At 49.5% G+C, this 15716-nt stretch overlaps 1 protein-coding gene across 1 annotated transcript in view; it reads right to left on the minus strand.

The window, feature by feature from the left end:
• Positions 1-1484: 1484 nt before the first annotated feature.
• The window catches only part of smpd4 (sphingomyelin phosphodiesterase 4), a 72504-nt gene continuing 58272 nt past the window's right edge, over positions 1485-15716 (minus strand). The window contains 5 exon segments of the mRNA XM_052032484.1: positions 1485-3463; positions 11867-11980; positions 11982-11996; positions 12748-12879; positions 15379-15615. Coding sequence (XP_051888444.1) covers positions 3206-3463; positions 11867-11980; positions 11982-11996; positions 12748-12879; positions 15379-15615 — 756 coding nt within the window. The 3' untranslated portion in view covers positions 1485-3205.

The raw sequence follows: 15716 nt of genomic DNA on the forward strand, positions 1-15716 counted from the left end.
TCCCTCCACCACAACCCTCTGCTTTCTACAGGCAAGCCAATTCTGAATCCACACGGCCAAGCCTCCCTGGATCCCTTGGTCTCTGTCCTTCTGAAGAAGCCTATCATGTGGAACCTTGTCAAACACCTTACTAAAATCCATGTAGACCACATCCACTGCACTACCCTCATCAATCTTCCTGGTCACCTCCTCAAAGAACCCTATCAGGCTTGTGAGGCAAGATCTTCCCTTCACAAAGCCATGCTGGCTGTCCCTAATCAGTCCATGATTCTCTAAATGCTCATAGATCCTACCTCTTAGAATCCTTTCTAGCAGCTTACCCACCACAGACATAAGGCTCACTGGTCTGTAATTCCCTGGACTATCCCTACTACCCTTTTTGAATAGGGGGACATTTGCCACCCTCCAATCCTCTGGTACCATCCCCGTGGCCAATGAGGACTCAAAGATCCTAGCCAACGGTTCAGCAATCTCCACCCTCGCCTCACGAAGCAGCCTGGGGAATATTCCGTCAGGCCCCGGAGACTCATCTGTCCTAATATTTTCTAACAGCTTCAACATGTCCTCTCTCTTGATATCTACATGCTCTAGAACATTAACCTTACCAACATTAACCTCAACGTCATCAAGACCCCTCTCCTTGGTGAATACCGAAGAGAAGTATTCATTGAGAACCTCACCCACTTCCACAGCTTCCAGGCACAGCTTCCCACCTTTGTCTTTAATCAGATCTACCTTTACTCTCATCATCCTTCTGCTCTTCACGTATGTGAAAAAGCCCTTGTGATTCTCCTTAACCCTACTTGCCAAAGCCTTTTCATGTCCCCTTCTTGCTGTCCTCAGCCCCTTCTTAAGTTACTTCCTTGCTACCCTATATTCCTCTCGAGCCCTGTCTGATCCTTGCTGCTTACACCTTATGTACGCTGCCTTCTTCGTCCTAACTAGTTGTTCCAACTCTCTCGTCACCCACGGTTCCTTCACCCTGCCACTCCTTCTCTGCCTCACTGGGACAAATTTATCCCTAATGTCCTGCAAGGGTTCCCTGAACAATGACCACATCCCCATAGTACATTTCCCTTCAAAAATGTCATCCCAATTTACTCTCGTTAGCCTTATAGCCTCATAATTTGCCTTTCCCCAATTAAATATCTTCCCATCCTCTTTGCTCCTATCCTTGTCCATGACAATGCTAAAGGTTATTGAGCAGTGGTCACTGTTCCCCAGATGCTCACCCACCGAGAGATCTGTCACCTGACCCGGTTCATCACCTAAAACTAGATCTAATATGGCATTTCCTCTAGCCGGCCTGTCAACATACTGTGACAGGAATCCGTCCTGGGAAGTTGAAGTCTCCCATGATAACAACCCTGTTATTCTTACACCTTAAGCTTTTGTATTTTGCACTGTGTTCTTCCTTTGTATATATATATTTTTTTATTATGAATAAAATTTATTTTTGAGCTATAAAAATTAAGACACGCTGGTACTGAACATACATGCCATTGCTGCATAAGTCAATGACCAGTAATCCACAGACCAGACCTCACCCCCAACATGCCAGGTTGGGAATAATCCAGTATGTGCAGACAGTGACAGCTTAAACTCAACACTCACCTGGTTCACAAATGTTATTCACAAATCTGCCTTCCACACCTGGCCTCAAGCACAGATCCAAATCCGCAGGCGGCCAGGGCTCTGGACTCGAGCTGACCAAAGGGTGTACTGACACACTGACGGCTGCCTTCACCGAGGATGGCTCCCGACCCATGCTTTCCACTCTCGGCGTGGACCTTTAGTCGCTGAAGGCAGTGGTCCGGACGACCTTTGTACACCGACTGCACGGAGCACCCCACTCACACCCTTCAGCGAGAGGCCACGGGGTTGGAGCAGTCTCCGCGCGCAACACCGTCCCCTGCACACAGCAGCTTGGCTCGTGACTGCAGCCCAGCCTTGCTCTCACTGGTCTGCAGCAGGATTGGATCTGCTGTGGAGCTGTTGGCCAGTATCATGCTGTCATGGAACAAGTTCCAGAGGCAGACAGGCTTCTGTGGGCAGCCGAATTTTGAGCCCTTTCAGTTAATGGTCAGTGAGGTGAAAGAGCCCATGGAACCCAGCTGAAGCACCTGGTAAATTTATAAATCAGCATGTTACCTCGATGACTGTCAGCATCGACTGACCCAGGGTCATCCCAAACCACTGGCCGTTGGGAACGACTGTGATCAGAGGCAGCCAGGGTACGGATGCACAGGGTGAATTTCTCAGGGTCAATGGAACAGCAGGGAATTGGCTCTGGCTGAGGCTGCAAGAGCTTGCATCGTTACTAAGTCACAGTGTTAGAGAGAGGAGACGACGCAGCAGATGGTTGGAGATTGGAAAAGCTGCATCTGGAGCATTGTGTCAGACAGCACAACCCTTTCACAGGGACAGTTTAATTGGTTGCACTGTCTGGTAAACCAGTGCAGGCTTCAGGCAGTTCCCAAATTAACACTGGGCTTGGAAACATCTCGCGTGCGATCACGGGCATTGCTGATTAATCAGCACACTGCCCAGGGTGGTAAACACTGCTACTTCAACTCCAGTTCAATCCTGACCTCGGGTACTGTCTGCGTGGAGTTTGCATGTTCCTCCAGCGACTGCGTAGGAGCTTGTGACATTTTACCTCAGGCTCTCTAACGCTGAGTTTGAGATAATTACGACACAGAACGAGTTTAGACCACACTGTTGTGTGAGCTGGTCCCTACTTGGGCTGGGCTCAGTCTGCACAACTTCAAGGTGGAAGTTTCAGTGTCGACACTGTTATCAGGAGCCGTGATCCGTTGGAGTGAAGCAGACACAGAACACAGGGTGTAGAAACAAACTGGTGGACGGCGAGGAGATCCACCAATCAAACACAACAATCCCTAAACTTCCTCAACATTTCTGGGTCAGAACTTTACAAGTTATATTGCATTGAATATTAAAATTATGATAGAACATTGTCACAAACAAATGCCGTTGCAAAAATAAATTGTTCTCTCCACATTTACAACCACAACGTAAGTACTGTTCAAAAATCATTTAAAAAACCTTGGCTTTGATCCTAAATTAACCTCGAGTCCTTTGGCGAGGAGGTGCTGGGTACTCCTCGTATTCAGGCGCGGTGGGGCTTTTGCTGGGTCTGAGCACAGAGCCCAGACAACCCCGTAGAGAAACCAGAGAGTCAGGATCAGATGAATGAGGTCAAAGGGTTCAGACTGAGGGTGGCACCGATTACCATGCAGAGGAAGAGAGAGAAGAGCGTGCGGTAACTGGCCAGGAAGCGGAGGCTGAGGCGGGGGTGACGAGGGGGGCGGCGCTGGAGACTGCGGTGGGCCGCGGGACTGGGCGCCAGCCTCCGGCTCTGCTCGGGGCTGCTCAGGTAATAACGGGACAGCTTTCCCAGCATGCCTTGCTGCTGACACATGGCCTCCATCTCCCTGGCAAACTGCAGGACAGAACAAAGGCATCATTCACTTCACACGTAAAATGATTCACAGCCGGCAAGGTTCTTCTGAAACTGCCACCTCCCTCAAATAACAGGAAGGCCGGTGTAAGGTGAGAGGTAGGAGGTTCAGAGGGTCTGTGGGGAGACTTCCACCCCCCACAGGGTGGTCGGAGTCTGGAACACAGCCCGAGGTAGGTACTCCCACAACATTTACGTAGCCCCTAGACAACTGCTCGACTGAATGGGATTAGTATGGATCGGTGCATGGTCGGTGTGGACATAGTGAGCTGAAGGGGCTGTTTCTGTGCTGTACAACGCTGACTCCACACCCACTTCCCCTCCACTCCCCCCTCCCTCTCACAGAGAACCCCTCATTGCTGCACTCAACCCAGCAGACCCTTCCCTGTATGCAGGAGTCCACCTGTGGTCTCACCAAGGCCCTGCGCAACTGCTGCACGAGTTTATTTGATGTCCGATTCCAATGCCCTGGCAATGATGGCCGGTGGTTTATCTGCCACATGGACTGTTCACGCGAGGGCACACAGACCTCGCCGAACACCAACATTAAATAGTTTCACACTTCCTTTACCTATAGACGGGCAGAGCTGGCGAGTCCAGCATTTACTGAACACCCCCATCTGGCCTTGCCTGAGAAGGCAAACCACTGAACAGTTACTGCTAAACATTGATTTTCTATTCTTCCTACCAAGGGGAATAACCCCACCTGCCGTTGGATGGCACACTCAGGAACACAAGACAATAGGAGGAGGTGTTCAGCCCGTCAGCCTGCCCTGGCTGATCTATGCTGCCAGTTCCCCATCACCCTCAAATCATTCAAATATCTCCCTCTCGACCTTAACCCAGCCTCCTACCCCCACGGGCCAGAGGATTCCAGAGATTTACCACCCCGAGAGATGAAACTTCTACACACCTCAGTTTTAAACAACTTGCCCCTTGCCTTGAAACTACATCCCCTCATTCAAGACTCTCCCACTAATGAAACCATCTCAACCTCTGAAGCCCCCATTAGATCTTATGTTTGAATAAGGTCACCCTCCCAAGAATACAGACCCAACCTGTTTAGCCTCTTTCGGACAGGACAATCCCCAGTCCAGGGATGACCAATGAATCACTTCAATTAATCTGTTAGCTGATACATGGATGGATGTTCAGTGCCTTCATCCAATAGGTTTGTAAGTAGTTGGGGCCCCAGCACTGACCCTTTTGGCACCCAACTGGTTACAGATTGGCAAGTTGAAAATGACTTCCTTTCTGCTTGTTAATCAATCCCCTATATTACTCTGAGTTCAGGGAACCTTCCCTTGTGCAGCAACCTTTTACACGGCACCTCATCAAATGGCTCTTACAAGTTAATCACACATCACTTGCTCCCCATATCCTCAGTCTGCAAATTATATCCTCCAAGAAATCTAATAAATTTTATTAAACGATGTTCTCAGCACCTTATTCGTTTTGAAGTGCTCTGTTACCACATTAAAGCATTGTCCCAACAACTGACGTTGCTCCTCCTTTCTGAAACAGCAATGTTACGGCTGCCACTTCCAATCCACTCGGCAGAACCTGCTGCGGGAGCTGAACCGAAGCAGCCAGTTCTCCCTGCAAACATCTGATCGGGGGAATCTGTCAGCTTTGGTCCCATTAATCTGGCTGGAAATTCCACAGTCATAGTTGATCATTTCAAACACCTCTCTTTTGCCACTTGAGGTATACTTTCTGTGTCTCCTACTCTGAAGACAATCTTGGTTTAAAAAAAATCTATTTCCTCATTTCCGTCAAATCTCTGTTGCAACTTCTGAGGGACCTTTTGCTGCTCCCTTCCCCTTTACACACCTGTAGACACTTGCCATCTGTTTTTACATTTCTCATTAGATCATGCTCATACTTTATCAATTTTTAGTCACCTTGTGCCTATTCATAACCTTTGCAACTTTGTAAGCCTTTTCTTTCCAACGAAAACCATTTAACTTCTTTACTTAACCATACATAGATCATTTTTTCCCATCTCTCAATGGAATGTGTACTAGCTGAGAATTTTTTTATTTACGAGTCTGCCTTAACTCATCTACTGTCGTGCCTTTTAACCCAACTTCCTAATCCTCTTTAACCACCTATCCACTTCGTTCCTGGTACAGTCTAACTTCAGACTCGTTTGTCACCTCCAAACTGAATGCCGAATGTGAAATCCTATCACATTATAATTGCTTCCCCACCATGCCCGATCCTTTACTACTGGTTTATTGATTAATTTTGTTACACAGAACCAGATCTATTTCTGTTGAGTCATGAGGTTTTGCTCTTAAAGCTCTCAGATGCATTCCAGGAACCCTTCCCCAAGGCACGGTGGTGCAGCCTGTGGAACTGCTGCCTCACAGAGCCGGACACCCGGGTTCAATCCTGACCTCCAGTGCTGTCTGCGTGGAGGTTTGCATGTTCTTTCTATGACTGGTTTCCTCCCACATCCAGAGGTGCAGGGTTGGACAGGCAAGTTGCCCCTAGTGTATAGATGAGTGGTAGAATCTGAGGTGGGGGGGGGGGGGGGGGTTGGGGAGCAGGGTGAAGTTGATGAGGATGTGGGGAGAATAAAAAACGGCATGAATGTAGGATTGGTGCAAGTGGGGGGGTGAGAGTGGGCGCGGACTCAGTGGGTTGAAGGGCCTGTTCCCATGCTGTATCTCCACACGACTGTGACCACCTTAGCCAATCCTCACTCACAATCCAAGCAGCTCTACTTTCTGATTTTCAGCCAAGACCCCCATCACTGACAGCCCACATCACTGACTTGGATGAAGGGACTCAGTGCCCTGGAATCGGACGTGCAGCTGGGTTAGTGAGCTGTGCGCTGCAAAGTTACATGGACAAGTTCAGTCCGTGAGTAAGAAGTTGGCAGATGGAGTATAATTGGGGTGGGTGCGGGGGGTAAATGTGAGGATCAGCAATCACTTAGCTAGAATGCGACTACAAAGGTTTCAGTGTGAAGGGATCCATGGGCCCTTGTGCATGAAACAACAATGTTAACATGAAGGCACAGCAATTGGGAAGGCAATGAATGTTGGCTTAATGGCGAGGTGTATGGAGTGCAAGAGCAGGGAAGTTCTGTGGCAATGAACATGGTGCTGGAGGAACTCAGTGGTTGAGCAGAATCCTGGTGCCTGACCCACCGAGTTCCTCCAGCATCGTGTGTGTTGTTCCAGATTCCCCCATCTGCAGTCTTGTGTCTCCAAGTTTTCCAACAACTTTACAGTGTGCTGTTGGGACTGCGCCTGGACAGATTTTGGACTCCACAGTTAAGGCACTGCAGACAAGATTGAGCAGGCTGGTTCCTCAGATGAAGCGTTGAGTAGGCTGGATCTATATTCATTGGGTAGAAGAACAAGAGGTGATTTCAATGACATTCCGAGGGGGTTGACAGGGTGGATGCGGAGATGGATTGCGGAGAGGATGCAGGCAGTGTTTCAGAGTTATGTATCGCCCACATCGGAGTCGTGAGCCTCTGGAACTGTCTACTCTCGAGGTGAGGTCATTGAATCTGTTCATGGTGGAGACTGACAGACATTTAAACAACAGGGGGAGGTGAGGGGTATGGAGTGAGAGGGGGAACGTAGTGATGAGGCATCAGCCATAACTGTATTGTCACACAGTCACAGGAGAAGCAGCAGGGAAACAGACCCTTCGGCCCACTGAGTTTGTGCCAACCACTTGCCACTAATCCTACACCAACCCATTTCATGCTCCTGATGTCCCCGTCAACTCCCCCCAGATTCCACCACACACTTAGAGCTCTGAACTATCGAACTAGCCACTATCGACAGCGCATTAGGGGCTGGCTGGTGACTCCTGCTCCCATTTAACGTTCTCTTTACACAGACTTTGCCACTTTGTTCGCGCCTCTGAATGGTTGTTCCTGGAACATTCAGTTCCTTGCCCAGGTCATGTTGTACCTGGGCCCGTGCAATGGTTATTGGATTGCGGCCACTGATACATCCCTCGTTACAATGCTCTGCTCAGTCAGATCAGCAACCACCTCGTGCCTCCTCACTACCACACGCCAGTCCTGCTGTACTTACTACCCAATGCTGTTAGTTCATCCTTTCTTTAAATTTCTACATACCCAAACCTTTCCCCATTGGCCCTCCAAACCCCCTTCCTCACTACTACTCCGTTTGGTAGGTCACTGATCCCAGCCTGACCAAGCGACACTCAGCTGACAGGATATCCCTGGTGGCAATGCCCACAAACTGGAACCCATTTCTCCCCACTGTACACCCATCGGTTTGACCTTGCATCAATCCGCAGGTAGCTCAGTGATCACCCAACAATTACCCCTTGCTGGTTGCTTGACAATTTAGCCCCTTGCTCCTCCTGCTCCCTCTGCATCAATGTCAGTGGTTCCTCCACGGAAATCACAGCAACTTGCAGTCCACAGAGGGGAAAGCACTGGTGATATAGAGGGGAAGGTAATCAGAAGTGCAGGCGAAACGAGGGCAGGAGACAGACAGGAGAACTAAACGGCAAAAGGCAACCGTGTAGCGGAACACCACACAAGATGCTGGAGGAACTCAGCCGGCAGGCAGCATCTGTGGAGGGGAACCGCCTGAAACATTAACTACAGAAACAAAATTCCCATCTCAGTCCTGAAGAAGGGTCCTGACCCGATACGTTGACCGCCTGCTTTTCTCCACCGACGCTGCCCTGACCGCCGAGTTCCTCCACCAGATTGGTGTGTTGCTCCAGATTCCAGCAGCTGCCGTCTCTGTGTCTCCAGACAGTTCTGTCAGCAGCTGAAGGGAAGGCCCTTTAAATGACTGGAGTGGGGTTATCCCCATGAAGGACACCAGTCCAGACATTAAACAGGCTTTCCTTCTCTATGACAGTAGTGAACCTGGCGGGTCTAATCCTTGCACTTTCTAGTCACCAAGAGGAAAATAGAACCAATAGAAAACCTACAGCACAATTCAGGGGCTCTTCGGCTCAAAAAGCTGTGCCAAACATGTCTCTACCTTAAAGACCCATAGCCCTCTATTTTCTCAGCTCCGTGTACCTATCCAAAAGACCCTATCGTATCTGCCTCCACCACCGTTGCCGGCAGCCCATTCCACGCACTCACCACTCTCTGAGTAAAAGAAACTTACCCTGACATCTCCTCTATACCTACTCCCCAGCACCTTAAACCTGCGTCCTCTTGTGGCAACCATTTCAGCCCTGGGGAAAAGCCTCTGACTATCCACATGATCAATGCCCCTCATCATCTTATACACCTCTGTCGGGTCCCCCCCTCATCCTCCGTCGCTCCAAGGAGAAAAGGCTGAGTTCCCGCAACCTGTTTTCATAGGCATGCTCCGCATTCCAGGCAGCATCCTTGTAAATCTCCTCTGCACCCTCTCTATGGCTTCCACATCTTTCCTGTAGTGAGGTGACCAGAACTGAGCACAATACTCCAAGTGGGGTCTGACCAGGGTCCTATATAGCTGCAACAATACCTCACGGCTCCTAAATTCAATTCCACGATTTGATGAAGGACAATACACTGTATGCCTTCTTAACCACAGAGTCAACCTGTGCAGCTGCTTTGAGCATCCTATGGACTCGGACCCCAAGATCCTTCTGATCCTCCACACTACCATTAATACTATACTCTACCATCATTTTTTGACCTACCACTTCACACTACCTGGGTTTGAACTGCATCTGCCACTTCTCAGCCCAGCTTTGCATCCTATCTATGTCCCACTGTAACCTCTGACAGCTCTCCAAACTATCCACAACACCTCCAACCTTTGTGTCATCTGCAAACTTACTAACCCATCCTCCACTTCCTCATCCAGGTCATTTATAAAAATCACAAACAGTAAGGGTCCCAGAACAGATCCTGATGCACACCACTGTCACTGACCTCCATGCAGAATATGACCCGTCAACAACACTCTTTGCCTTCCGTGGGCCAGCCAGTTCTGGATCCACATTGCAACATCCCCTTGGATCCCATGCCTCCTTACTTTCTCAATAAGCCTTGCATGGATACCTTATCAAATGCCTTGCTGAAATCCATATACCCTACAACTACTGCTCTCCCTTCATCGATGTGTTTAGTCACATCCTCAAAAAATTCAATCAAGCTCGTAAGGCAAGGACCTGCCCTTGACTAAGCCATGCTGACTATTTCCTAATCATATTATACCTCTCCAAATGTTCATAAATCCTGCCTCTCAGGATCTTTCTCCATCAGCTTACCAACCACTGAGGTAAGACTCACTGGTCGATAATTCCCTGGGCTATCTCTACTCCCTTTCTCGAATAAGGGAACAACATCTGCAACCCTTCAATCCTCGGAACCTCTCCCGTCTCCATTGATGATGCAAAGATTATCGTCAGAGCCTCTACAATCTCCTCCCTCACCTCCCACAGCAGCCTGGGGTACATCTCATCTGGTCCGGCCGGCAACTTATCCAACTTGATGCTTTCCAAAAGTTCCAGCACCTCCTCTTTCCTAATATCTACATGCTCAAGCTTTCCAGCCTGCTGCAAGTCCACACTACAATTCCCCAGATCTTTTCCGTAGTGAATACTGACGTAAAGTATTCATTAAGTACCTCCGCTATTTCTTCCAGATCCATACACACTTTCCCACTGCTGCGCTTGATAGGCCCTATCCTTTCATGTCTTATCCTCTTGCTCTTCACATACTTGTAGAATGCCTTGGGGTTTTCCTTAATCCTGCCCGCCAAGGCCTTCTCATGTCCCCTTCTGGCTCTCCTAATCTCCTTCTTAAGCTCCTTCTTGTTAGCCTTATACTCTTCCAGATCTCTAACATTACCTAGCTCGCTGAATCTTTTGTAAGCTTTTCTTTTCTTCTGACTAGATTTATTGTAGCCTTTGTACACCATGGTTCCTGTAATCCTATCGTAACTTCCCTGTCTCATCAGAACATGCCCTATGCAGAACTCCACACAAATATCCCCTGAATATTTGCCACATTTCTTCCGTATTTTTTCCGAGAACATTTGTTCCAATTTAAGCCTCCAATTTCCTGTCTGAGAGCCTCATAATTCCCTTTACTCCAACTAAATGCCTTTCTAGTCTGTCTGTTCCTATCTCTTTCCAATGCTAACGTAAAGGAGATAGAATTATGATCACTATCTCCAAATGCTCTCCCACTGAGAGATCTGACACCTGACCAGGTTTCATTTCCCAGTACAAAATCAAGCACAGCCTCTCCTCTTGTAGGTCTATCTACATATTGTGTCAAGAATCCTTCCTGAACAACCACCTTAACAAACTCCCACCCATCTAAACCCCTCACTGTATGGAGATGCCAATCGATGTTTGGGAAATTAAATCCCCATCACAACAACTCTGTTATTCTCACACCTTTCTAGGATCTGCTTCCCTATCTGCTCCTCAATATCACTGTTACTATTGGGCGGCCTATAAAAACCACCCAGTAATTGACCCCTTCCTGTTCCTAACCTCCACCCACAGAGACTCTGTAGACAGTCCCTCCATGATGTCCCACCTTTTCTGCAGCCGTGACACTATCTCTGATCAACAGTGCCACTCCCCCACCTCTTTTGCCTCCATCCCTGTCCTTTCTGAAACACCTAAATCCTGGCACTTGAAGTAACCATTCCAGTCCCTGAGCCATCCAAGTCTCTGTAATGGCCACCACATCATAGCTCCAAGTATTGGTCCAAGCTCTAAGCTCATCCGCCCTGTTCACAATACTAGACACATCCTCAAACCGTCGGTTCTGAGCGCGTCCCTTCTCTATCATCTACCTATCCTCCCTCTCGTACCGACTACAAGCTTTCTCTATCTGAGAGCCAAACACCTCTTCCCCAGTCTCTCCAGTTCGGATCCCACCCCCCAACAATTCTAGTTTAAACTCTCCCCAGTAGCCTTAGCAAACCTTCCCGCCAGGATATTTGTCTCCCTGGGATTCAAGTGCAACCCGTCCTCTTTATACAGGTCATACCTGCCCCAAAGAGGCCCCAATGGTCCTGAAATCTGAATCCGTGCCCCTCACTCCAATCCCTCAGCCACACATTTAACCTCCACCTCATTCTGTTCCTATACTCACTGTCATATGGCACAGGCAGTAATCCTGAAATTACTACCTTTGCGGTCCTGCTTCTCAACTTCCTTCCTAACTTCCTATAGTCTTTTTCAGGACCTCTTCCCATTTCCTGTATGTACCACGACCTCTGGCTGTTCTCCCTTTCTCTGCAGGATATCTTGGACGTGATCTGAAACATCCTGGTGACATTGAAAATCTTCAGTGTCAATGAGAATCTCCCAACCTCCAAGAGCAGCAGGAAATATTCTCCACCCGCACTGGGCGAGAGGCATCCGGAGCGAAGTGAACGGCTGGTGGACTCAGTGACTCACCCGCAGGTTAATGGCAGACGATAGTTGGTACAGCAGGCGCACTAACACGCTGCTCTCGTAGCTGCGAATGGGCTGGAGCTCGGGGTCACCCTGGTACTCCACATTAAACCTTCGAGAGACCATTTATAATCTGCAAATAATAACGGTTCAATATACCAGGTACCATGGCATGAAGCAAGCCACCTAATGTTGGAGGCAGAAGCAGAGAGCAACCAACACCTTCCACCCACGTGCCAGAAGGGTTGGGTCCTTGTAGCCCACACACTGATGGGAATCGGCGAGGAGATTCCCCTCTCCCTCGCGCTAGAACCTAGACTCCATCCGCCCACCCCTGGTGAGAACCCACCTGTATCTGTGGCCCTTCTCTCCCTCCCCTTGGTGGTGGGAGTGTTTACAGGAGATGGTGAACCAAGGTGGTGAACTGCAGCAAGAGCTTCACAGACGAGCTGCCCCAGGGTCAGGGTCTGGGTCTCTGCAGGGGCTGTAATTGGGATCAAGCTGTTGTCCAATCTTTACTCTTCCTAGTCCCCACCTGCCCCAGACCAGGATCACAGCCGAGGCTCACCCTTCCCAAGCACTGGGAAGGCCAGAACCATTGGGAGACCCACCAGGTCCCATCTGACAGCCATTCCTCCGGGATTATTGGCCCAGTCTCTTGCACCACAGCGGTGTCACAACCCCTGCAACAGCAAGCCACACCTCGACAATGACCCAAAGGCTGAAGAGCCAGCCTCAGTCTCCCCAGAGACACTGGAGGAACTGAATCAAGCCACCCTGTGGGGTGCTGCTCTGGTTTCTCACTGAGAACAACCCCACCCAATGAACAAGGCAGGCGCTGCTGCAGGTCCACGGTCCCGAGCCTGGGACAGTCGTGCACATACCTGGTACCGGCCGAGCTGGGTCAGGGTCAGGCCGTCCTCTCCTTCGATGCAGTCAGGCAGCTGGTGCCTCCCATTCTCGTCACTGCCTGCCCCCACAGTCGCTGCCAGGGGTGCCAGGTGAGGGGTGCTGAGCTGTACAGGACACACAGCAGCTTCATTAAGCAAAATTTCACCAGCTCACTCAGTTATCACGCAGTTGGCCCGGGAATCTCCTCTTGGGCACTTTACCAGATTACCAGCGCTCTACCAAGTTTGAAGTGTTAGTTCTGCCTGTTTCTGAGAGGGTTGCTATCTCGGTGGTGGGGAAGGAACAGGGGTTGTTGGCATCCCCTCTGCAACAACTCTAACCAAACTGGTCATTGGTTGAAAGCCAATTTAGAGGAGATCACATGGTTTGCGAGATGCCCATTGATCTTGTTATTAACCACCAATGGCAGAAATCAAATCCTGCTAGGTCATCACATGAGAAAGGACACAGAAGTATCACTGGGGCCACGTTACTGATTAGCAGTCAACGATAAAGCTTTTACTGTTCTACTTCAACAGTAGAAAAGACAGGGCCCAAAGGTCCATGGATTGAAGTCTCCTGGCACAGCTTGCAAGGGTGCACAGAGAACTATACAATACAAACACCTCACTGAGAAGCTGCAGCCCCAGGTAGCAGAACTGGCCAGAACCTGGAAAGAGAGGCAAGGCATGGGGTGAGCCGAGCTGGAAAGGTCCGAGGGGCAGGGTGAGAAGACCGCAGGAAGAAGTGGATGAGAAAAAAAAAGAATCGAAGGGTCAGCATCTGGGCACTGGGGTCTCAGAGACTTCAGGATTCGGTAGGGGAGAGGGGCAGAGAATGGCCAGGTTGTGGAGCCCAGGTCAGCTACATGGTGAGGGAGGGCACGAGAAACCTCCAGACCTTCCTGTTACGCAGAGCGAGATCTTACTTGCACCATGGACAAAGAGGGAGTAGTTCTCCTCCACAACCCCAGCCTCACGTTGCAAACCTCAGTACTTGGAGCACTGAGATGCAAGAGGACCATCTGTAGTGGGAAGTTGAAAACAAAACCCTCACCCTGCCATTTCTTCAATCGATCCGTTAAGGGCCACTGCTTCATAGTTATACAGCACAGAAACAGGCCCTTCAGCCCACCACACCCATGCTACAGGAAAATCTGGCAGGGGCTCTCGACACTTTACAAGGAGGTCCCCAAACAAGAACAGGACCATTCATTACAATGAACTGAGGCAGTGCCAACAAGCACCAGGATGGCAGACTGGGGACTCGCATCAGGCACCGATCCACGTGGTCCCTGCTTCATGACAAAAGATCAGGTGAAATGCATCTCAATTTCTGCACACTTCAGGTGCCAGACTCTGACAAAGCCCACTGGGATTGCACTTCCCTGATCCTGCAGGGCTAGAAAAAGTTAGTTTTCATAACTCTTTTAAACAATAGTGAATGTGAATTTTTGGATGTGCTGTCTACATCAGTCTGACTTTAAAAGGACGTGGAGAAATCATGTTATCTGCCCAGTCCTCTCTACTTCTCTGCTCCATGTACTAACACCAGTGATGTCAACCTGTAAAATCAAACCTAGAGAAGCTTTTCCCATCACTTCCACAGCTCAGAGCACACATGGTAAGTCCGTTTTCAGACCATGCTGTACGTTAAACATATAACCTATCTACCGTTGCTTTGTTTCTCTGCAACACAAGTTCAATACGATGTCTAAAACTTTGTGAGGGATGCCTTGTCAGGAGGGTACACGGTAAACCAGACATTAAAGGGATTCACTGTTTAACTCATCTACCATCTCAGGATAGTTCATGGGATCCGGCTGCCACTGGCAAGGCCAGCACGCATTGCCTTGAGGTGGTGGTGAGCGTCACCTTGAACCGCTGCAGTCATCCAGATGACTGTTGGGGAGGGAGTTCCAGGATTTAGCCCAGTAACGATGAAGGATCAGGATAGTGCGTGGCTTTGGGGGTGGAAGAGAGAGGAATGAATCTGCAGAGAGAGGTGCTCCTGTGCATTTGATGCCCCTGGGTTTGGAAGAAGCTGTTGGAGTGGCCCAGGCGAGTAACTACAATGCTTTATGGAGAGGGTACACACAGTGCACTGGTGCTGGAGGGAATGAATGTTGGATGGGGTACTGATTACGGATGGTGCCAAGCACCTGGACTGCCGTAGGAGCTGTGCACCAGGGTGAAAGGTTATGCATATAGATGCCGAACTGTGATTGACCACAAGGTGAAGGGGATGAAACCCAAATTCACCCAGATGAACTGGTTTTGCTTGTAACACACTGCTGCAGGATCTACCACCAGGTGCCCGGGGGTAGGAGATCATCCCCTGCTTTCAGTGGTCCACCAGTTCACGCAACAGTTTCCGGAAGAAACCTAACTGGAAACATTAAGGTAAGGATGTCTGAATCCTGCTATCTACCACCCACCCTGCCTTCACCACAGCAGCCTTACACAACCCAATAACCATGTTCCCCAGCGAGAACACCCAGCAATAACTCCCTCCCAACGGAGAAAGTACACAAAGTAAATACTATTCTCAGCTGCAGGTGGACACAGCACCCCGATGTGGTACAGCTGGCGAGTGTGCCGCTCACTGCACCGACACCCACCTACCTTGAACACCTGACACAAGTATTCCAGCGACCTTTCCAAATATTCGTCTGTTTTTCGTATCTCGTCAGGTCCCAAGTCATCCAAGTCATTGCTTCCATAGACGGAGGTGTTGAAATCATAAGTGGAAAGGCCCAGTAAAGACATGAGCGAGTGGCCGGTGGACTGCTCGGCGGTGTGGTCAGAGATGGATTTAGCCGTCTGCTTGGCCTGCGCTATTAAATGGGCCAGCTTCATCACCTGCAGGGGCAGCCAGACGGGACAAACTGCTTCATCACTGACACGCGACATTTAACATGGAGCCCACCCAAAACTCGGCAGTCCACACCTTAACTCACAGA

Source organism: Pristis pectinata, chromosome 17 (genome assembly GCF_009764475.1).
Source record: "Pristis pectinata isolate sPriPec2 chromosome 17, sPriPec2.1.pri, whole genome shotgun sequence".
NCBI classification, from domain to species: Eukaryota; Metazoa; Chordata; class Chondrichthyes; order Rhinopristiformes; family Pristidae; genus Pristis; species Pristis pectinata.